The sequence below is a fragment of the Cavia porcellus genome, unplaced genomic scaffold (genome assembly GCF_034190915.1).
Source record: "Cavia porcellus strain 051 isolate PalLab524CR breed Dunkin Hartley unplaced genomic scaffold, mCavPor4.1 scaffold_28, whole genome shotgun sequence".
Taxonomy (NCBI): domain Eukaryota; kingdom Metazoa; phylum Chordata; class Mammalia; order Rodentia; family Caviidae; genus Cavia; species Cavia porcellus.
Genome location: NW_026947511.1, coordinates 30,270,787 through 30,293,903, shown reverse-complemented (window position 1 = coordinate 30,293,903; position 23,117 = coordinate 30,270,787). Strand labels below are relative to the sequence as shown.

General features: G+C 52.7%; 1 protein-coding gene and 2 long non-coding RNA genes across 4 annotated transcripts; 1 reads left to right on the top strand and 2 right to left on the bottom strand.

Annotated features, from left to right (window-relative positions):
• Nucleotides 1–1,512: 1,512 nt before the first annotated feature.
• Nucleotides 1,513–4,287, bottom strand: LOC134473650 (uncharacterized). Its single transcript, XR_010044005.1, has 2 exons — nt 3,573–4,287; nt 1,513–2,220 (listed from the first exon to the last, which is right to left on the bottom strand). It is a non-coding gene; the product is annotated as an uncharacterized LOC134473650 (long non-coding RNA).
• Nucleotides 4,288–4,303: 16 nt separating this feature from the next.
• Nucleotides 4,304–6,351, top strand: LOC111757951 (uncharacterized). Of its 2 annotated transcripts, none has more exons than XR_002792195.2 (2): nt 4,304–4,439; nt 5,789–6,351. It is a non-coding gene; the product is annotated as an uncharacterized LOC111757951 (long non-coding RNA). The 2 variants fall into 2 exon arrangements; XR_002792196.2 differs by lacking the exon at nt 4,304–4,439 and adding an exon at nt 4,449–4,579.
• A 7,689-nt stretch (nt 6,352–14,040) lies between these two features.
• Ddit4 (DNA damage inducible transcript 4) lies at nt 14,041–16,202 on the bottom strand. The gene is made up of 3 exons (XM_003473775.5): nt 16,004–16,202; nt 15,636–15,889; nt 14,041–15,370 (listed from the first exon to the last, which is right to left on the bottom strand). Exons 2-3 carry the CDS (start codon nt 15,826–15,828, stop codon nt 14,877–14,879), a joined length of 687 nt encoding a protein of 228 aa, XP_003473823.1. The 5' UTR covers nt 15,829–15,889; nt 16,004–16,202; the 3' UTR covers nt 14,041–14,876.
• Nucleotides 16,203–23,117: the final 6,915 nt, after the last annotated feature.

Below are 23,117 nucleotides of genomic sequence, written 5' to 3'. Positions count from 1 at the left end.
GACTTTCCGGGGCTCGACCAACACCCCAAGAAGTCTCTCCGCCCCAGCACGGCCCAGCCCCGTTCCCTCCAGGACTCCAGGACTCCGCATTGTTTGTTTTCGGTTTTTGTGCCTTTGCGACGCGGTGTTGCTGCCCTCGAACTCCTGACGATGCCTGCCTCCCCGCCCAGGCGCTGGGATTAAGGTGCAGAGGCGCTGGCCGCTGCATTTGCTTCTCCCCAGCCAGCCGCGCTTCAGGCCCCCAAACTGCATTCTCCAAACCCCTTTGGTGAGGGCACTGTTGGCTGCTTTCAAAGATCATACAGCAAGCCCGGTGTATTATAGGGGCGTGCCTGTCAACCTAGCACTTTGGAAGGCTGAGGCAGGAGGATTGTGAGTTCAAGTCCAGTAGCGAATTGAGTAATTTAAGATCTTTGTCTTAAAATAAATTTAAAAGGGTCTGGAAGCCAGGTATGCTGGCACCTGGTTGTAGACCCAGCACCCAGGAGACTGAGGCAGGAGGATGGCTCAGAGTTCAAGGCCATCCTGGGCTGCATAGTGAATTCAAGACCAGCTTGAACTACACAGTAAGATCTTGTCTCCAAAAAAAAAAAATGCCTGTACGCCTGTAATCCCAGCACCTGGGAGGCAGAGGCAAGAGGCAAGACCAGCCTGGGCTAAAAAGTAAGCTCAAGGCCAGCCTGAACTGCATAGTGAGACCCTGTCTCAATCAATCAATCAATCAATCAATAAAGGAGGAACAGTGCACACACAGGACCAGGGGCATGGCCAGCCCGTGGACTCCTTGAATTCAGGCTCCTTTCAAACCAGCATGAGCCATCTGCTAACTCGATGCCTATGGTTCTGGGACTGGAGTCTTCGCTGAACCACCCTGTGAAACCGTCACTCGGGGCTGGAAGTTGTCTCTGCCCTCCCTGCCCTCCTTGGGGCTGGAGAAAACACAAGCCAGGAGGTTGGCAGTAGAGCAGCTTGGCAAGGTGCTGCCCGGGCTTCCTGCCAAGGGCCATGCATGTGTGTGCGTGTGTGCGCGTGCACACACACACACACAGGTGCCCGCTGGCTCTCAGCTTCAGCTCCTGCTCACTTCCTGAGCCACAGACAGACTTGGAGAAACCTTAGCAAATCAGACCCCTGGCCCACCCCCCCCCACCCCACCCCACACCCCTCGGTCGCCTTCCCTTCATCCCCCCGACTGGAGCTGCCCTCAGCCCTGAACGCCAACATGGCCCACCTCACGCCACACAGAGCTGCCAGCTACCCTGCCTGCCCACGTGAGCAGTGTCACAAGGCTCTTCCCAGAATAGCTCGCACTGCTAGCTCTGCCTTTGAGAAATCTTTAGAAAAACAGAATTTGTGTACATGTAAAGGTTCTGAGGATAAATTTTATACTAAGCATATTTTACCACAAGCAAAAAAAGAGAAAATATGCTCCAGAAACAACTCTTATTTTTATAGATAATAGAATTTTGGATACTTTTTACTTTCATTTTTATACTTTTTTATTACTTGATCTTTGTTTTGCAGTGTTGAGACCTGAATGCAGGCCCTCACGTATGCTAGAGAAATGTTCTGCTACTGAGTTAAATCCAGCCCTGCTGGGGCTGGGGTTTTAGCTCATAAGCGCCTGCCTTGCAAGCAGGCAGTCGTGAGTTTGATCCCTGGTACCGATAAAAAGGAAAAAGACACACAAAAAAATACAGCCCTGCTGTTTGAGTTTTGGGGTGCCCCCCCCCCACGTCAGGGGCCCAGACAGTCTCCTCATGGAGGCTCCACATCCTGCCCCGCTCCCGCTGGCCCTGGAAGTGGCCAGGTTGGCCACCTCACATCAGGGTATGCTGATCTTGGTGGCAAGAGGAGCCTCCAAGGTCACACAGTCGGTGCCATGCCTTGGGCAGCGCTGCGTGATCCCGGCTGGGCAAGGCTGTGTTTTGTTCTGAGGACTTCGGAAGCCAGCGCTCCACACCCTTCCCTGACACTTATTCTGATGGCTAAACACTTCTTACAGGAAGTCCTTCCTCACGTCCAGGGCAAACTCCCCGTGCTGTTTCCATCCTGCCGCTCTCACAGGGCTGCCCAGTGGCAGGAGGGCGCCGATTTCCTCTGTATCCAGGTCACCAGGGCCTCGAATCAGGTCGCAGCCCAGGCAAGTCACTGCTACTTTGCCTCAGTGTCCGCAGTCAGTCCAAGGAGACCAGAGATGCCCGTACTGCAGGGATCGGCCTGATGAAGTGAGACCATGAATGTGCGGAAAGGCATAAAATCTGTTACGAATGGAAGCCACTGTCCTCACTGCCATCAATGTTACAGTACCAGGGATGGAACCCAGGGCCTTGCCCATGCTAAGCCAGTGCTCTGCCACCGAGCTACAGCCTCACCACTATCAGCAAGTAATACCCAGCAATACTGCCCGAACCACCAAATAAGATAGTTTCCAGTTGGTAGTGTGCAAGACAATTATTGTTTTTTGTCTTTTAAGTAGGGCTTCACTATGTAGTTCAGGCTGGCCTTGGATTCACTACGTAGCCCAGGTTGGCCCCAATCTTGAGGTGATCCTCTTGTCTCAGCCTCCTGAGTTTCTAGGATTACGGGCATGTGCTATCATGCCAACTGTAAGACAGGTTTTTTTTTTTTTTTTGTCCTTTGATTTTCTTGTGTGGTTTTTTTGTTTTATTTTGTTTTGTTTCTTGAGACAGGGTCTCACTATGAATAAGGCCTTGTTAAACCAACAACAACTTGACACTGTTTTATAGAAAGCAGACTAATATTCCACGTAGTAGAAGGCTAAGGCAGAAACCAGTGTGAAGACCCAGAGATGCTGGCTCCCAGGGGAAACAAAGGGAGGCCAGCTTTCAGGACTGGCTGAGGAGGGGTGAGTGGGAAGCAAGGTCCCAGAGGAAAGGGACAGCAGGACAATGTGGAGCAGGCGTGTGGCGTGTAATGCAGCCTTCGCGGGCTTCCAGAACACTGTATCTTGGGCTGAGGGATTAGCTCAGTGGCACAAGCACTTGCCTGGCAAGCACAAGGTCATGAGTCTGATCCATGGTACCAAAAAATGAAAAACAAAGAAACCAGAACATCTGTCTTCCCAGAGGGGGCACTCCCAGACCCAGCATGGTCGGTGGGCAGCAGGGCTGGGCTTCCTGTTCCTGTTCATGGCGCTGAGGCTCAGGGCCCCTTATGCTCTCGGCTCTGCCATACCTGAGTCCCCTCAGTGTCACCCACAGGGAGCCTGATGGCCCTTGCTGGAACTCCCAACCTCTCAAATCGATCTCTCTGCTCCATGTGGGATTGTCCAAAATGATTCCGACAGAAAGAAAATTTGTCTGAGACCCATGTGTGCCAGGCTCCTCACTGAGGGCAGGGACAAAATGGGTAGACAAGGCTCTGCCCTTCAGAATTTCTGCTCACAGCCCAGCCAGGGAGATCCTGCACCAGGATGGCCCTCTCAGCTGGAACAGAGCTGTGCCCGAGACTCACTGGGGAAAACCATCATCTGACCTCCCACCCAGGACCAACGGAGGAGGATGTCACATTCAGAGCCCACCTGTCTCCTGAACCATGGGTTTACCCACCTGGGAAGCGTGCAGCATCAGCAAAGTGGACAATGTCAGGGCTGTGGCACAGGGCTCCACTGGAGGAGCAAGCATACCAGGGAACTAAAGGCCATGAGAGCAGCCTGGGTTGGGTGCAGTGCCAGGCCCCAGGGCCCAAGGGTGAGATATTTTCCCAAGCAGGTATCAATTTCCTCATCTGTGAAATGGGCAGAATGAACCTGGTCACCTTCCTCTTTCCTGGGAAGAGTCTGAAGTTAATAAACACCCAACACAGGACGTGACCATACCTAAGGCAGGGTGCAAGCTGCCTAGGGGCAAGTGGACGGCCTTGGTGACCCTTGATTCTCTGTCCTTGTCCAGAACTGAAGACAGTGTGAGACTCACAATTCAGCCTCATCTTGATCCCCACCCTGCCTTGGGTGGGTCCTGGTTTGGGAGCCCTAATCTGCTTACTAAGCAACTCAGGGTCACCTAAGACTGCCCCTACGGTGCTGTATCCATCCTGTACCCTTACACTGGGCTTGTCTGTCCCTTCTAAGAGGGGACACCCCCCCCCCCTTGATTAATACCCGTCTTCTGAGCAGCCCTCTCTAAAAGCTCAGAAATCTGAGACTCCTCTACACGGTTTGTTTGTCAAAGGTTTGGGTCCTTGGTGTTCCTCAGTGTGTAACCCGCCTCCTACCCTGAGGTTTAACTGAAGCCACCACGCCTGACTCAGTGTTGCAGGTCCCGGGAAGAGCAGTTTCCACCTAACAGTGGAGTGGGAAGGGGGGCGTTGCCGCCCTTTGTTGCCACGGCAACCAAATGACACTCCCTCTTCCCATTGGCCACTGAGGTTGAGATCCCGCCTACACAGTCAAAAGGGACCAACTGAAAGCCGTCTGGGTGAGACCCTGCGAAGGGATTAGGGTGACTTGGCTCCCCGCCCCCTTCTGGTGGTCACGCCGGCTGCGGGGGAGCCGCGTCCGAGAATTAGTGGGGCCTGGGGTTGCGGGGGCGGCATCCGGCAGAACGTCCTTCGATAGGTGGGGCTGGGAGGCGCGGAGCTGGGCGGGTGGAGCGGGAGCCGACGGCTTTCCTTCCCAGCGCCGCACCGCGGGGTTGGCTCCGGGTTCGAGCCCCCGCTCTGCCCGCCGCCTTGCATGAGGGTGCACCCCCGCGTGTCCCCTCTTTCTGCTTCCTGGGGCGGAGGGGTAGCAAGCCTGTGTCCTTGTGCCGTCTCTGTGCTGCACATCACGGGAACGTTCTCCACGATTCCCTAGGGTCGACCCTGAAGTAGGTGGGCACTGCCACCTTTACCCTCACGGTAAAGGTGAGGATGCCAGGCTCGGGGTGGCGATGTGGGAAAAGCCCGCGGGGAGCTCAGTTCCCAGCAGCGGCTGGCGGGGACCTGGAGGAAGGAGGTGCCCGGCGGGCTCCTGCTGCCCGGAAGTGGCGAGCGTGACACTCGGCGGTTTCCTTCAGCAAAAGTGCGTCAGGCTCTCTCTGGGGTTAACCGCGAGGAGCTGGTGACGGCCTTGACTGCCGAGATCAGAGAGGGACTCTGAGTCAGTTGGGCAAAGTTCCCGAGGAAGGCAGCACGCACGGGAAGTCTGGAGCTGGACTGGCTACCAGCCAGAGGGGCGACACCCCAGAGGGGCTGGGCCAGAGGTGGGCACTGCACTAAGGCCTTTGCCTGAACCTTGCTTCTGAGGCTCGCATTTGTCATCTGTAAAATGGGTTCGATTAAATTGTGAGGATTGTGGAAACCACTCCTGGGCCCAAGGGTGGCTCAGAGATACAGTCTGGCAGGGTTGAAGCCCTGGGTTCCAGCCTCAGCCCCCGAACAGTAAACTGATCTGACCCCTACAAAAGCTTTTTTTGGTGCCACCACCTGACATCTGCATGGGTCATGCAGAGTGTTCAGCTATCTGTGGGGGTCCCCTTTCCCCAGTTTCAGAGATCCCACAAAGCCATAGGAAGAGGTTGAGCTCCCAGAAGATCTTGTGGTTGTATTATGTGTTAGCCAGGCTGGGCTTGAATTCAGTGATCCTCCTGCCTCAGCCTCCCAAGTGCTGGGATCACACATGTGCACTATAAACCTGGTCTCTACCCAAGAGCTCTTGGTCCTATAGTCAGCAAACACTTCAGGGTGCCTATAAGCTGGTGTTTTTTGAACCCATCATATGCAGCAGGATGTAGTGCTGGGCCCTGATCAGCCCTTGACTCACTGGAGCAACCCTTCCTTTCTCCAGGAGAATACTGTCACTGTCCTCGTCATGCTGCGCCCGAGATGAAGAAACTGAAGTTTCAGTGAAGAAAGTGCACTACGTGCATGTTAGACCCTGGCTGATGCAAATGACAGAAATCCTGACTCACACTGGTTTACACTGACTGAGAAGGGAACTGGCTGGCTCGGGGGCTGAACACTTCCGGCTCAGCCTGACCTGGAGACCCACATGCACCCGGGAGATGCGGCTTCACACCTGACCCTGGCTTTGTGTCTTGGCTCGGCCAGTGAGTGGGCTATTGCAGCTCCCCATTCTTGTCAGCCTGAGCTGTCTCAGGAAAAAGGCTCTCGGGGGACATGAGACGAAGATCTCCAGCTCACTCTAACTGGAGTTGGGGAAGTATGACCATAATGATAAAATGTCACTTTGGGAAGCTGAAGCAAGAGGATTTCAAATTCAATCCTACCCTGGTCAATATAGTGACTTAATGATATGTGTGTATGGGGGGGGGGACATATGCGGCTCAGTGTGAAAGCCCTGAATTCAATTCCCAGTACCAAAACAATAACAACAACCACCAAACCAAAGCATGGTAAAAGATATAGGGAGCCAAGCATGGTAACACAAGCCTGAAAACCCAGCATTCAGGAGGCTGAGGCAGGAAGGTTGCTGTGAGTTTCAGAGGAATTTGGTGTGGACTGGCATGTTGGTCACAGACCTCACGGCTTCAGTCTCACCTGTACCAGTGAAAGGGGAAATGAGACAGGGAACGGGGCCAGCAGCTAACTGGACCTGTGGCCTCCATCCTGAAGTCACAAGGTCACATGGTAGAAGAAAAACCCACCCAGAGCTTCTTGTGTTATTATTTGAGATGGGCCCAGGCTAATCTCAAATTCCGGGCTCCAGAGATCCCCTTGCTAGATGGATGTGGCAGAGCCCACCTGTAACTCCGGCACGCAGGAAGCTGGGGCCAATTTGGGCTACATCGTGAGTTTGAAGCCAGCCTAGGCTACACAGCAAGACCCTGTCTGAAAAACAAACGAACAGAAAACAGAGAGAGATACAGATACTCCTGCCTCAGCTTTCTGAGTAGCAGAGGCTACAAGGCACAACCCCAGCTCCCCACCAAGTCTTGAGTCATCACACCAAGTACCTACTAAGCACTTACTGCCAGAATCAGCGCCCTACCTAGGATGTAGAGCAGAAGGCAGTGAACAAGAGTCTTGTCCCCACCTCTAGGAGCCCTAATTCCAGTAGGGGCTACAGAGCAGGAAGGAAGTGACGGGGCAGGGGACAGGAGCTCACAGGCTTGGCAGGCAGGCTGCGTGGGCTGCCTCAGCTCCCACACTGGGGTGTGCAGCCCAGGGAAGGTCTGGGGATGGCAGAGTGAACTGGGCAAAGTTTGAGCCCCTAGTCTCATTGTTCCTGGCTCAAGTGGGGTGTGGACTCGATATACTAGGCCCAGCCTGGCACTGTGGCTCACACCTGTGATCGCAGTACTGAGGAGGCTGAGGCAGGAGGATTGCTGTGAGTTCAAGGTCAGCCTGCACTACATAGCGAGGCCCTGTTATTAGAAACAAAAAACAAAACAGTAACAGCAAAAATCAAGATATCCCCGCAGGCCTGGCCTGCAGTGGGGCTCAGACCCGCAGTGTCTTCCACTCAGGTTTTCCCAGCGCCCCCTGCTTCCTGGAGTCCAGATCAGCACCGCCGCTACCAGACGGGTACCAGTGTCCCTTCGAGGAATTCTGGGGACAGGGGTGAGTTCACCTGAGCCTGATTCAGTCTGAGTCACCCTCCCCATCTCGGGGAGTGGCGGGCCCCCATCCTGGCTGCCTCCGGTTAACCAGGTCTGTGTCATGCAGGGGCCAAGGGGAACCCTGGGAGGGAACCCCAGACACCTGGCTTAGCTCACACCCCCTGCAGCTCACTCTGACACACCCTCCTCCTGGTTTTCACAGGGAAATTATGCGGAGGAGAGGAGAGCTGGTGAGCACTGATGCTTTGATTGGCTGAGCTGAGCTCTCTATGGACCTCATCAGGGTCTCACATTTTTTGTTTTTTTCAGTACTGGGGATTGAACCCACGTTTGCACTGAGTTACACTCGCCAGCCTTTCTCTCTCTCTCTCTCTCTCTCTCTCTTTTCTTTCTTTCTTTCTTTCTTTCTTTCTTTCTTTCTTTCTTTCTTTCTTTCTTTCATTCTTCCTTTTGAAATAGGGTCTAAGATGCCTGAGCTGGGCTCAAACTTGCAATCCTCCTGCCTCTGTCTCCCAAAACGCTAGGATTATGGTGTGTGCCTGGCCACAGCATCCCAGTACGGGTCTTCATTTTCCAGAGGTGGAAACTGAGGTTCAAAGAGGGCATCTGACATTTTTTGTGCTGGGCATGGACCCCAGGACATCATGAACGCTAGATGAGCTACAGCCAGCCCCAGTGTGACTTCAAAGTCACTCAGCAAGAACTTGGTGAGCTAGGGCTAGGCTCACACATTCTGCACCCAGAGTTATGGAACGCAGGCTGCTCACCTACCCCTGGCTACAGCTGAGAACGGCCGGTTTGGAGGAGCAGAGGTGGGAGGCCACCCGGCCACTAGCCCAGGTTCCCTGCGCTCCCATCCTCTGTACTGAGTCTCTGGGCATTCAAATTCTGAGAGCAGCTGCAGCACCCCTCCCTGCCCCTGCCCCAATGCCAGGAGGCTGCAGGAAGCCCCAAGGAGGCCCCTTGTGAGAGGCCACCCCTGCGATGTGGCTCTCAGGGCTCTGCCCCCAGTGATCTTCCCCCATCAGCTGGGATTACCGGAATGTACCACGGCATCCAGCTCTAGTGTTTATTTTCAGATTAAGGGGGAAAAAAGAGATTAAGGCCTTGCTAAATTACCCAAAATGGGTTGTAATTTGAGATCTTCCTGCCTCAGCCTCCCAGAGTGCTGAGTTTACAGGCCTGTGCTGCTATGCCCAACACATCCTACATTTTAATATGGATGCTGGAAATTTCTAAATAACATATATGGCTTGCAGTAGATTTCTATTGGTGGGTGCTAGCCTAGAAGCTAACTGTGTATGTTCAAAACCTGTCTGTGTGTCCTCCAGAACTTCACCACCACACTGGGCCTTGGTTCCCTCGTCTAGGGAGCAGGTACCACCGCCCTCACGGAGCCGTTCAGATCAGTGATAGAGCTCATGTTTGTCCAACGCTTCGCACTGCGGAGAGTCAGTGCTTAGAAGCAAAATCATAATCTGCTTCCTTTTTACCCCGAACTCCAAAGTGCAAAATCCAACCACTCTTGACAGTGTTTGCCAGGCCCTGGGCACCTGGTCGGGGCAGCGAGCCCAGTAATGCCCCAGCAATGCACCCCCACCACCGTGGGCAAGGTCTGGTGCTGCTCAGGAGAAGAGGAAATTCGAGGCGGGGAGCCGCTGTGGGGAGGGCTTCCCCAGGGACAGGGGACAGCGGAGTTACGGCTGAAGGTCCCAGGGCCACCCAGGGGAAGCACTGAGGTGGGACAGGAAGAGCCAGGCAGAGGCCACAGCGCTGAGCCTGCAGCGGCTGCCTGTGCTCTGTCCTGTGTGATTTGCTTCACCCAGCCCTCTCCTGGGGACCCAGCTGTCACTGAGCAAATGAGACCTTCTCAGGGCCAGCCCACAGTGTCACCTTCTCCTGGTCCACCCGGAGCTCCTGTCTGCCCCTCCTTTCCTCTCCAGCCCATTCTAGGAAGGGGCCCCTGATGTGTCTCTAAGATCAGAGGCGTCTCCCCTGCAAACTGCCACTTTGGGAGGACCAGGACCCAATCACCTCTTCCATCCCTCCCTATTTGGCCAAGCCATTTGGCAAGACCTGTGGCTTGCCAGAGCCCCTTTGGGGACTCTGGGAGGCCTGTCTGCCCAGGCAGAGTGGAAAATCCCTCCTTGCTGGGGGAAGGGCCGTGGAAATTTCTTCCTAACATCCTCCTTGCAGACTTGGACGCGCTCCAGAAAGCAGTCAAGCATTTGCCCAGTGACCTGCAAGGCGGCTCTGTTCCTCCTCCCCCCACCTCCACCAGGGCCTGGACCCAGGCAGGGTGAGTTGGTGGGGGTGGGGAAAAGTAACAGCCCTGAGCAGCTGAACTCAGCTTCAAAGAGTCACCCTGGTTTAGGCCTGTAATCTCAGTATTCAGGAGGCTGAGGCAGGAGGATCCCAGCAAATCCACGGCCAGCTTGGGTTACATAGTAAAATCTTATCTCAAAAAACACAATAAAACAAAAACCAGAAAAGAATCACTCTTAGATCTTATCCAGTCCTACTTTGTAGGTTCAAAGATGAAGAAACATGGACGACAGAAAAATTGTGTAAAGTCATAACCCCTTCCTCCAGACCTTTCTCTTGCTCCAGTTTCTTGATTTCCTGATCTGTAAAATGGGAATGATATGATGAGCTACTTCCAAGTGGTGAAAAGTGGGCTGAAGCTGTAAAGCATTCTGTCAATAAGAGTTCTTCACCTCTGCCCTTCCATATAGGCCCAGGGTCGAGGGTACAGCTCTCCATCCCGGTGTCACTGACCAGTGGTTATGCCCACATCCCTGCATTTGTTATTTTGAAACAAAGCTTTGGGGCTGGGGGTTTAGCTCAGCGGCGTAAGCGCCTGCCTTGCAAGCAGGCAGTCGTGAGTTTGATCCCTCGTACTGATAAAAATGAAAAAGACAAAAAAAACCACAAAGCTTTGCTATGCTGCCCAGGCTGTCCAGGAACTCCTGGCTAAATCCTCCATCTCAGCCTACTGAGTTGCTGTGTTTCAAATCCTGATACAGTCTATCTTCTCTTTTATTGCTTGTATTTTTGGTATCTACATGCAAAATCTTTGGCCAGCCCGTTATCACAAATACATCACCACGAGTTTAAAGCCAGCCTGTACGATATAGCAAGAGTCTGTCTCAAGAAACCAAAATATTAGGCCTGTGATCCCAGCACTCAGGAGGCTGAGGCAGGAGGATCTTTGTGAGTTTGAGACCAGCCTGGGCTACAAAGTGAGCTCAAGGTCAGCCTGAACTGCATAGAGAGACCCTGTCTCAAAAAGACAAAAAAAAAAAAAAAAAGAAAAAGAAAAAGAAATAGAATATTAAAAAAAAAAAAAAAAACCATTTAGCTGAGCACACAGTGGCCCACACTTGTAATTCCAGTATCTTAGGAGGCTGTAGCACAAAGATCCAGAGTTTGAAGCCAGCCTGGGGAACTCAGTGAGACTATGTCTCAAGGTTAAAAAAATAAAACAAAAACATGAAAAAACGATCTGGAGGTGAAGCTCAGTGGTAGAGTACTTGCCCTGGGCTGGATCCCCAGCACCTCAAAAACTTATTTTTCCGAATTGGAGCTGGAGATGTAGCTCAGTGCTGAGGAGCGCCTGCCAGCCCTACCTGATCCCTGGGTTCCATCCCAGCATCAGAAGGATCGAACCCAAAGCTTCAGGCTCGGTAAAGTATAATTTACTTCAGGGAAGTTCTCAGGGAAACCCGTCAGTGTGATGTCTACAGCTCAGTTTCATTGGTATGAAACTTGTACGTTTGGAATATTTAGGGATTCAGAGAGGAGGACACAGGCCTGGGCCCATTCTCCCTTCTCATGGCCCAGGTTTCACATATAAATGTGTGGGTGAGACCATGCCTTTTTCTCTTTTTCCTGCCCTAAGAATTGAACCTAGCATCTTCACACTGAGCTGTATCTCCAACCCTTTATTTCATTTCTTCCGAGACAGGATGTCACTAAGTCCCTAAATTGTTCTAGCTGGGCTCAGACATATAATTCTCCTGCTTCAGCCTCCTAGAGTGCTGGGATTACAGGTACTCATTAGGCTCCTGATGCCATCTTCTTAAGGGCTCTTAGTTCCTTTGCTTTCTCTTGCAGTCCCAGGCACCTGTTCATGTTATGTAGGTCAATTGAATGAATGCAGTAGTGAGGTGACAGCCCGCCAACCCCTGCCTTCAGAGCAACCGGCACCACGTGGTCACAGGCTGCACCCACTACCCTGATTTCCCAAAGCTGTCTGCTATTGGGATGGAGGTGGAGACTCCCTGCTGCCCCCTGCCTGGATGTATCTGGGGCTGATACCTTCTTTCTACTTCCTGAGTGCTTTGTGAAGAGCCCTGCTTCAGGAGAATGGCAGCACCCCAGAAGGAATGATTGACTGGGCCTGGTTCTGTGGCCTACGTTGCCTTAGCCTGTATCCAGGGGCCTCGGCAGCCCAGGGCACTGCCAGCAGGGAAAGCAGGGTGGGCTGATCCAGGGACAGCTGATGGGGCATCTGGCGGGCCTGGGGATTAAAGGAAGGCCAGGGTGGGGGAGACTGCCCTTCCCAGCTCCGCCTGCAGACCTGAGGGAGAAGAAAGGGAGCCTTCACTGCAACCCACAACAGGTGCCAACCTCAGACTATGCTTCATTTTTATCATTATTATTATTATTATTATTTTGAGACAAGGTCTGGCTATGTAGTTCAGTCTGGCCTTGAACTCATTACATAGTCATGGCCAGCCTCTAACTCACCGAAATCCTCCTGCTTCAGCCTCCTGAGTGCTGGGATTACAGGTGTGTGCCAGCATGCCTAGCTTCAGAATACCTTCAGATTCATGACTATCTGAGAATGTTCTACCAAATTAGTGGATTTTTTTTTCCTTTCTTTTCTCCTTTTTGTTTTTATTTTTTGCAATATTGGGGACTAACCTCAGGTCTTTTACATGGTGCTACATCCCGAGCCCCCTATTTACTTTTTATTTCAAGACAGGGTCTCACTAAGTTAATAAGTTGCTCAATATGGGCTTGAACTTGTGATCTTCCTGCCTCAGCCCTGCAGAGTGCTGGAATTGCAGGTATATACCACCATGCCCAGCTCCATGTACTTTGTGGATGTGACTATTATTAAGCTGATGACTTTTGCAGAGATGTTAGAGGAAGGCAAAAACTGAGTGAAGGGAGCCAGATAGGGTCCCTGTTAATGTTAAAGGGTGCTTGGTTTGCAGATGGCCCTCACTGCTGAGACCATCCCGAAAGGAACCAGGTGTGCTCAGCTGCCTCCAGGCTTGCAGAGGAGTTACCAAGCCATCCAGCTTCTGCCTCCAATGAGACCCTGGAGACAAAGTAGTGTGTTCTCTTTGCTTTTCCTTTGGGACCAGGAAGGCAGCATCAGGGAGCACTAGCAGAGATCTCAGTCCCAAGGGCTGGGCCTGTCTCACTCCCAGCCCCAAACCCAATAGGCTTTGGGCCTCTACTAATCTGCAAATCAGGTCAAATCCTTGCCCAAGTGCCCTCACAGGGTGACTGACAGGAGGATGTGCCAAAATGGAATCAGTGCTTTCCTAAAATTACACTCTAGGCAGCTTCTCCATGGCCATTCCTGTCCATGCGGGAGCTGACTCAAGTTTGTGCACTTTGGGAAATAAGTCATGCAATTCCACCAAAGGAACCCTAAATCATCCCAAAGTGACACCCCCTTTTCCCCCCACACAGGGTCCCTGGTGAGTGTAGATTTCTAGGGTTCTGCTCTCCATTCAGGCGGGTGAACTGTTTTTAGCCAGGGCTCCAAGGACTCTGACTGCACATTCGGGTGAAAGAACCAGTGTTTTATGATCACAGGCAAACAGGGCCTGTCTGGGAGTAGGAAGAGAAACAAAGGAGGTAGCCACTCTCCAAAGGCCAGCTGGTGTGGGTGGACCCCAGAGTCAAGGGAAGGAGCTGTGGGAAGGGCCTTGGCCTTCATTTGGACCCATGCCAACTTCTGTGATAAGGAAATTAGGGCCCAGAGTGCAAGGAGTCCGGGTCACCCAGGGCATCTCCTGTAATTGTGTGTGTTGGGGGTTCTGCACCTGCCAGGGCCACACTCCCTCTGAGGCAGGCCATGCTCCTCTGAGCCCTGCTTCCCTGTCTGGGGAAGAGTCCCTCTCCTCACCTTTTCAGTTCAGAGATCCTATATGTAATTTCCATCACTAGACCAAAGAGAAGTGTGTGCGTGACAAAAGGAAAGGATGAAGCCTCTTCCAGGCCTTCAGTAGCTCAGCCTGGGCAGCCAGGTGAGCTCTCCGTAGAGAAGGGAGGTCCGAGTCACCACCCCAGGTGCTTTCCAGCCCAATCGCCCAGTAGCTTCAGCCAAGGAAGCCACAGTGCCTGGTGCGGTTCACATACCTGTTACCAGGCTGGCAGGCAGCCCTGGAAAGGGCCCCAGGGAACACACAAGTGGCCCCCAAAATGCAATAAAACCAGCACCATCCCCACACTTTTCTTTTTCATTTCATAGCATCAATGAGACTCAGTCAACTGTTTTTTAACAAACATGTTTATTAGAAAAGTAAAAAATATTGCATAGGTCTTAATACTTGAACATCAAGTGTACTTATGAACAGTGAGCATCTTCATGTAAACAGTTCTAAATGGAAGACCCGGATGGCACTCCTTTGGGGAAGGGGTTCCAGCCCCCAGCCCCACTCGGCCCCACCCCTCACAATTCAGTTCTCAGAGACACAGTGGGGGACGGGTTTGGACGCAGCTCTCAGGTGTATTTTGTCTTCTAGTGTCACGATCCCAAGGGATCTGAACACTAACCCCTCTCAACTCTTACATTCATGCGTCTGTAAGATAGCTGCCTAGAACAGGTCAGTAGTGAAGCTCCAATCCGAAAAATAAGATACAAAACAAACAACAAACACACTTGGTCCCTCCAGACCCGGATACACAAACCGACTCTAAGACCTCCCCCCCCTCCCTCGTGGCAACCAGCAGAAGCACACACCCCCGGCAGAGGCCAGCGCAGCCCAGCTGCCCTCCTAGCTGTCACACACCACTGTCGTCGTAACTGTCAAGAATAATAAAAATAATACGGTACATGCTACATACACATCCAGCCGGAAGCCTGGGGCCCCTAAGCCTTTGTTTCATGCTACAGTATTGAGGGGCATGTGCCCCAATGGGGACCCACCTGCACAAAACTCAATGAGCTTCCTAGGAAACACTATGCTCCCCCACTGTGACCTCCTCCACTGGGGGCTATTGTCAGCTTTCTAATACAAGCAGCAGTCCCTTGGCCCTGGCCTGCCAAGTCTCCATCCCAAAAGTTCACCGTCTGCCATGGGGGCAGTGCAGCCCCCGGGCTGGAGCTCAACACTCCTCAATGAGCAGCTGCTCGGAGCTGTACAGCTTCTTCTTGATGACTCTAAAGCCAGTGCCCAGCGTTAGGGACTGGCTGAAGCCGGGAACGAAGGAAGAGTTAGCTGAGCTGAACAGCCCCTGGATCTTGGGCCACAGGCGAGAGTCCAGGCGCAGCACCAAGGTCAGCTGGAAGGTGGGCACCAGACTGGGGTCGAGGGCCAGCTGGCCCACGCTGTGGCAGCTCTTGCCCTGCTCCACGCAGACGTCGAGCAGCGCCCCCCGCAGGCCGCACGGCTCGCTGTACGCCAGGCGCAGCAGTTCTTTGCCCACCTGGCTCACCAGCTGGGCAGGCATCAGCAGGCGCGCGGGGCGGCGCGAGCCCAGTCGCGCCTGGGACAGGCTCTCCTGGAGCAGCTGCATGAGGCTGGCACACAGGTGCTCATCCTCGGGGTCGCTGAGCAGCTCGAAGTCAGGCAAAGACATCCCATCCAAGTAGGCAGAGTCTGGAAGGAAGGCACAGGGGGAGGGGTATTAGAGCAGCCTCCACAGGAGATCTACTGGCCGGAGAGGTGCTGTGCGCTAAGTAAGAAGCGCTCCTTCCCGTTCCGTGCCTCAGTTTCTGCCCCACGCTCTACTCCAACCCCCTCGCCTCCCGGGCATCTAAGAGCAGTTACGCAAGGAAACCTAGTGGTTCGACCCCTTCCAGCACTGTGCTTCCTCGGCTCCCGACCCCTGGAGTCGCGTTCGGGTCCCGCCCACAGTCCTCACCTTCCTCCGGCCCGAAACCGCTGTTGCTGCTGTCCAGGGACTCGCAGTCCGAGCTCTCCAGGCTCGCGCAGCGGTCCAGGCCCTCCTCTCGGGCCGCCGACCCGCAGGCCGAGCGCGGCCGCCGATCTGGGGTGGGCGTTCGGGACGAAGACGAAGAGGAGGCCGACGAGAAGCGGTCCCAGAGATTAGGCATGCTGAAGTCGGAAGCCAGGACGTTCGTTGAGGAGCCCAAATGTGCCGGAGCGCAAAAACCGCTGAAAGACAAGAGGGACACGGACCAGGCGTCAGTCTAGGGGGCGGACAAGACAGCGAGCGATAGGACCCGTACAGCCGAGCCCCACGCAGAGCCCGCACGCAGGAACACTTACCAGCTAGCACGGTCAGCGAGAACTGCTAGGACAAGTGAGTCCGGCCTCTTGAATAGGTGCGTGTACTGGTGCCAACCACCGAGCGCTGCCCAGACCTGTCCCTCTCAGCCTCTCGCACCTCCCCCTTGGCCTGCTGAGATCCCTGGCACCAGTGCACCGCAGCCTATAAGCACTAGAGCGCCTAGGCCACGCCCTCTCCGCCCCGAGGCCCAATCCAGACCCGGGAGTGTGGCCCACCTCGACCAATGAACTCCAAGCGCACGTTCGCAACGTTCTCTCCTGCCCAGTGACAGCAGCCTGGCCCCGCCCCCACGGAGCCCCAGAACGCTCCCGGCCGAACCCCGAGCCACGGCCACGCCCCCTTTCTGGAAGGGATCGGTGGCGGCTGCAGCTGCCAAGGTCCCCGAGGGCGCTCGCGGCAGGGGAGGATCAAGGAAAGACTTGTTTATTATAGGGTCGCGTTGCGGGGGGAGGGGTACAGTCCGTGTTGACTGGGGAACTTGAGGGGCGGCTTGGAGGGAGGGCAGTAACTCCCAGCGATTGTCATCCCGAGGGCCAAGGGCACAGCTGGACGTTCCAGAGGATGCCCGTGGGACCGCGGCGCGGGGGCAGTGTTGACCCGGCGGCCTTGCGCCCCGCGCTGTCCCAGCCTGGCGAAGGCCGGGTTGTGGGGGTGGGGTCTGAAGCCTGCGCTACTGCGGCCTGCGCTCCCCCACTCCCACCTCTGTGCTCGGGACTCCCGCAGCCCCAGGAGATGGATTCTCGGGGGCTCCTTGCGTCCCCCTTCCTCACAAGCCTGGCCCCCGAGCTCCATCCGATCGGATCCCCCAAGTGTTCCTCAGGAGGAGTTTGGTTAGTGCCTGGAGGGGTGCTCACGCCCCGGCTCCCAGCGGCCGAAAACCAGCACCCAGGTCGCTCGACCCAGGGCGCCACCCGCTGGCCCTGGAGACAGTCGCGTGCACCCCGCTTATCACTGGGCGTCCGCCGGGTCCTAAGCCCTTCCCCGCGCTCTGTGTGAAAGACCCAAAGTGTCTCGAGACCGAGGGCCGAGATCTCCGTAAAAGCCCGGTAGTGCAATGGCCAGCGCGGGTTTCGTCATTCAGGCGGGGCCACAGGAAATCTGGCTGGCAGCGGTGTTGCAGGGCTGATAGTAGTTGCCGAGGGTGGGAGGAGATTCAGATTGATACGACCTTTATTTCTTAAAAGAGTTATCAGTCTGGGACACACGGACCCTGATGGAAGAGAGAACCAAACTTACATCAGACACTTGGCCCAGTGGGCAGGAGCCAAACCAGATCAGGCAGGCGAGCCTCGCCCCGGGGCAGGCTTGCGCATGACATATGATACTTGCCAGAAAAGTCAGGCCACTGCCATCTCCAGCCCCACATTCCCATCCCAATTTTTTTTTTTTTTTTTTTTTGTCTTTTTCCTTTTTATCGGTACCAGGGATTGAACTCACGACTGCCTGCTTGCAAGGCAGGTGCTTATGCCGCTGAGCTAAATCCCCAGCCCACCCCCCCATTTTTTTTTTTTTTTTTAAAGACCAATCTACAGACCAGGCGAGCAAATCCAGAATTAGAACCGGAAAGGGCCAGATTCCAAGTCCTGTACCCTTACTCCCATTTTACAGGAGACAGAACCACCGCTAGGGACAAATTTATGTCCCTCCTCCCCAGTCCAAGAATTCAATTAGGAGACATCTTCAGGACAGTAACTGAATAGAATATTGTTCGCCCCGGGGCACTGAAGACCCAACCCTGGCCTCTTCTGCCCATCCTTTAGGCCAGGCCACCAGCTGAGAGCCTGAAAGACAATAGATCAAGGCGGTATCATCCAGTGCTTGGAGGTTGGAGCAGGTGACAGGCTTCTTTCAATCACTTTTACTCAAGTGGGAAGAAATAGTTAAGGGTGGCCGGATGCGGATGCGTGTGTTCCTATTTCCCAGGGGAGAGGGTGGAGTTCACTCCCATCCAGGACTGGGGACACCCGAGCCGGATGGGGTAGAGTTAGGGTGGCTTACTTGACTTCTTTTTAATCCAAGTCCAAGATGGGGAAGGCCCAGGGCTTCACCCATGGCAGATGCTGTGCCACTAAGCACTCCCTGGGTTTTTTGTTTGTTTCTGAGACAGAGTTTTGCTATGTAGTTCAGGCTGGCCTTGAACTCATTATATACCCCAGGCAGGGCTCGAACTCAGTAATTCGGCTTTGGCCTCCTAAGTGCTGAAATTACAGAAATGAGCCACCATGCCCAACGGCTCTGCAGTCATTTTCTTCTTTCTCCCCTCTACCTATTTCAATAGAAAAAGGAATTCAGAAAAATATGGAATACTGACCCAAGAAAAATAAGGGTTTTTTGTTGTTGTTGTTGTTTTGAGGGGACTTCTGTGGACTGAATGCAAAGCCTTCGCATTGAGCTACATCCCTAGCCCTTTGTAATTTTTATCTTTAAATTTTCCATGTAGGGCCGGGCATGGTGGCACACAACTACAGGTTGTAACTCCCAGCACTCAGGAGGCTGAGGCAGAATTGCTGCTTTGAGACTAGCCTGGGCTACAAAATGAGTTGAAGACCAGCCTGGACTGCATAGTGAGACCCTGTTTCAAAGACCAAAAAAAGAAAAAAGAAAATCGATACAGGGTCTTGCTGAGTCACTAAGTTGCCCAGGCTGACCTCAAACTTGGATCTTCTTGCTTTGGCCTTCCAGAGTAATTACAGGCATGTGCCAAACTTTTTAAAGACAAGGTTTCACTATGTAGTCCAGGCTGATCTTGAACTATGTAGCCTATACTGGCATTGAAACCATGGTGATCCTCTTGCCTCAACCTTCCAAGTATTGGGATCACGGGCTTGCACCATGATGCTCAGCGCATCCTTGTTTTTAAAAGCAAAGAACAAAGGACCAGGACCCTCGTTCTGGCTGTTTTCCAGAGCAGGAGAGATTGGGTCCCAGATAAACACCCTGCTGCAAGACCTGAGGTGGGGAGCACATTCATTTCCCATGTGAATTCCCCAACTCCCATCCCATGGAGGGGCGAGGCTTTATTGGACTTTGAAGAGGTAGTTTTGTTTTGTGACAAGGTCTCGTTGTGCAGGCTAGCCCTGGACTCACTCTGTAGTTCAGACTGGCCTTGAACTCACAGCAATTCTCTTGCATCAGCCTCTCAAGTGCTGTGATTACAGGTGTGCACCATCACACCTGGCAAAGGGCAGTTAACCTTCTGCCCCTCTGAGGAGCTGGAGTGGAGGGGCTTGGTCCCTCTTGCCTGGAGGATGGGAAGGCTTTGTAACATCATGCACCTCTTCAGGTCTCTTCAGCCTGTCAGAAAAGCTATAAAGCTGTCCCCACCTCATTGCCCTCAGGGTGGGTAGACTGCAAGCTGGGCATGCCTGGACATGTTCCCACCACAGCCGCAGCTCAGCCCTCCAGCCCTGTGCTTTGTGGAAGACATTCTTATTCCTCATTAATCCTGGTTCCCGCTGTGTTCTCCCAGAATGCTTAGGGAGTGTTCTCATCTCAGCAGCAGCACTGCGCCAGGCACAGAGGCTCAGTGACTGCTTGGAGGAATAAAGGCATGGCTAGATAAGCAAGGAGTTAGCTGTCTCTAGGACTGCAGGCCTGTGTTCTTAGCTCACATGACTGAAGAATGGATTCCAGGATGCAGATAGGAAAAAAAGGTTTCCATGGGGTCTCATTGTCTAGGGATTTTTCTACAAGAGCCACATCTCAGACAACTCTGTATCAGGTTGAGATCAACCTATAAGGTTATGAAACAGTTCAACTATAGGTGAGGATACAAAACCTCAGTCCTGGCCATTGTGTCTCCATCTTGGGGCCTGGTTCTTCTCAGGCCTCAGTTTCAAGGCTTTTGTCTTATCTTGGGCTACTTTGTCCCTAGCTGCCTGCCCTGCTTCAAACAAATTCCCTCTGGAGAAGTGATCCTGACTGTTGTTAGGGGAAAAATAGGTGATGACCATTCTAGCTTCTTCCTGCTGAATGGGGCAGATTGATGCAACAGTAGGCAGCCCGGGACGCTCACCAGACGGGCTGTCTAAAGGCCCTTGATAGACATCAGGTATCCTTCTTTACAGTGGACAAATAGCCTCGAGTGTGGAAGGGACAGAGCTTATTAAACCATGGAGTATGCACAGTCCAAAGAGAAAAATGACCCCAACCACAGATGGTTTTTTCCTATCAGCAAACCAGGAATGGCTTCTCAGAGGAACCTCAGGGATTGACACGGCAGTGACCTGCTGAAGAAGATCTGGGAAGGTTGAAGTTAAAACACTCAGCTTGGGGCTGGGGATTTAGCTCAGCGGCATAAGCGCCTGCCTTGCAAGCAGGCAGTCGTGAGTTCGATCCCTGGTACCGATAAAAAGGAAAAAAGACAAAAAAAAAACCACTCAGCTTGATTGCATAGGTCCTGCCCTGTGTTGTTAGAATATCTAGAGCCACCTAGTTCTGTGATTCAACCTGTCTCAATTTGACTTCAGTGTTCAAAAGAAACTTCCTTAAGGCATTCAGGGCTCACTGCATATACAGCAGCTGGGCGAGTCTCTGTATGTTGTGTGATATTTTCCAGCTCCAGGGAAAGAATAAAGGTAGGCACTAAATGCTCACCAGTGAAATTCACCTTGAGACGACCAGTATTGAAGATGAGGTTAGTTGTCAGGGTGGGCAATGTCAGGAAAGTCTTAGGAGTACATCCCCCTACCCACTCAAGGCTGTAAAATAGTCCCAGAGCCCATGGGCACTGTTAGGGGTGCCACATCAAATTTCGGGGCCATTAAACCAATCTACTGCAAGCCCATTCTCAGTCTGCAGTGTCATACAGATATACTGATCGCAAGGAGCACATCCTAGATTTAGTGATACTGTTCCCAAGATGAGTGGTCCTTTGGCTATGGCATCCCATAGTGGGGGTTAATGCAAGTAGCCATCTTGCTATCTTTGGCTGTTAGATCTAATAACACCTTGGCCTATAAATCTGGATAACTAGTTCAGCCAGTATCCACCTAGAGATCTGGGTGTTGATTCTACAGAAGGATTGATAAGTGTTCTGGGATATGAAGAATGGACTGTTCAGGCCACTTACCTACCTTAGATCCATGTACTACCTGACAAAGACCAGAGGTCTTTTCCATTCGACTAATGAGATTCCCTGGCTTGCTCTACTCATCACTCTGGAAGGATGCCCACTAGGGCAGCCCTGGGGGAGCTGGGAAAGGGAAGTAGCCTACAAATCTAGCATCTTTCCTGCCATACCGAAAATGAATGTGACTTTCCCTTCCCTGACTGGCTAAGTGTGGCCATGCAAACAGTAAGAGGTAGCATGTCAGTTTCATATCTGAAGATGTAATTTTTCTTCTGAATAAGAGATTCAAATCTTCTATCAGCTCACAAAACTATTAAAGCAGTGGTCACAAGATAAAGGAATGTCCCAGGCTCGCAGGGATTGAGTGGGGTATGGGGTCCCAGGAATCCAATCCAACTACTGTGACAGCCAGGGGAGCTGCGATGTGAGAATCACCGTGTGTGCATACACAGCCCCTCCCAAGTTGGCCCTAAGGAAGCAGATGAAGATTTTACCAGCACCAAGTCTGTGGGGTGTAATATGGGATGTTCGAGCTCACTGGGTTGAGTCTCCCTTCATTACTGCAGAATGTGTTGAAACTTTACCAAGTGAACTGATATCTTTAGTCAAATTATTTTTTTTAATCAATAAAAACTCATTATTTAAAAATGGTCACCCTAAGGCTGGGGATTTAGCTCAGCAGCATAAACGCCTGCCTGGCAAGCTTGAGGCCATGAGTTTGATCCCTGGCACGCAGACACACACACAACATCACCCTGTTCAGGTGCTAAAAAATAAAACAATGCAGATGGGTTACCACTGTCTCCATTATTGATTGTCGATGCTACACTAGGCTTTGGTCTCCTTTGGCAAGGTTTCTGGACTCCTGAGATTGGGATGTTGCAAGGACTACTCCTGAGATCGGGATGTTGCAGGGGGTAAGCAGACCTGGTCACTTTAAGTTATCAGCTGTGGGCAGCAGTCTCTTTTTTTTTTTGCAGTACTGGGAATCGAACTCATGACCTCATGCTTGCCAGGCAGGCACTTACACCACTGAGCTAAATCCCCAGCCCTGCAGTCCCTTTTTTGTTGCTGGTCTTAGCAGGTATTGTCTCTGATGAGGAAAAGTGGGGTCTTAATGTGGATCTGCACAGAAGCACCCTTTACTTAGTTTACTTTGACTTGCCCACAACTCCAAGTTAACTTCTACCTCTTCTAGAAAGACAACATACCTGGTGTGATGTTAAACAAGTGACATCACGGAAGCAAGATAAAATCTCTTTGGGAAGGGGACAGGACTTTTTAGGCATGATCAGAAAGGCATGTGAAACTAGAAACCCATCCCAATTATAGATGGGAGGTGGGGAAAGAACCAAGACAGGGAGCAAAGAAATCTTTCCCGGGATGCCTTTTACCACAGTGTGGCTATGTGAAGGATGGCCAGGGGCCCAGCAGTAGGGAGAACTGAGAATCTGGCTCCAGCATCCAGCAAAAGCTAATTTTCTTTCCATCTACAGTAAAAATCACCAGGCGCCGAGAGAGAGGACAACTTGATGCCCAGTCCAGTTGGAGCAGCTGGTTAAGGTGATCTGCCCCCTACTTTCACCTCTGGGGGCAGCATGATCTCCAGTGATCTCCCCACACTGAAGACATGGCTATGTCCCAGCTTCCCACAACTGTAACAAGTAGGGGCCTTGGTCAGGTGGCCACCTTTGGGGCCCCTAGAATCAGCCTTGAGGCAAAGTCTCTGCAGCGCCTCTGCAAGGGCAGCAGCCTTCTCCCTGTCCCTTTGCTTTGTCTTCTTGGCCTCCTCCTGGTCGCGGTTATAGAAGACAGAAGAGGCTCCAGGACATCCAGTGAGCTGTCTGGGTCAAAGCCCAGTTTTTGAAGCTGCCTATGGACATCAGAGGCTGATTGAGTGCTGAATTTATGTTTAAGAATAACCTGACCCACCTCTGACTCAGGAGACAAAGATGTACATTTAGTTAGAGCATCCCAAAGTCTTTCCAGAAATACTGAGGGACTCTTGTCCTTCCCTTGGC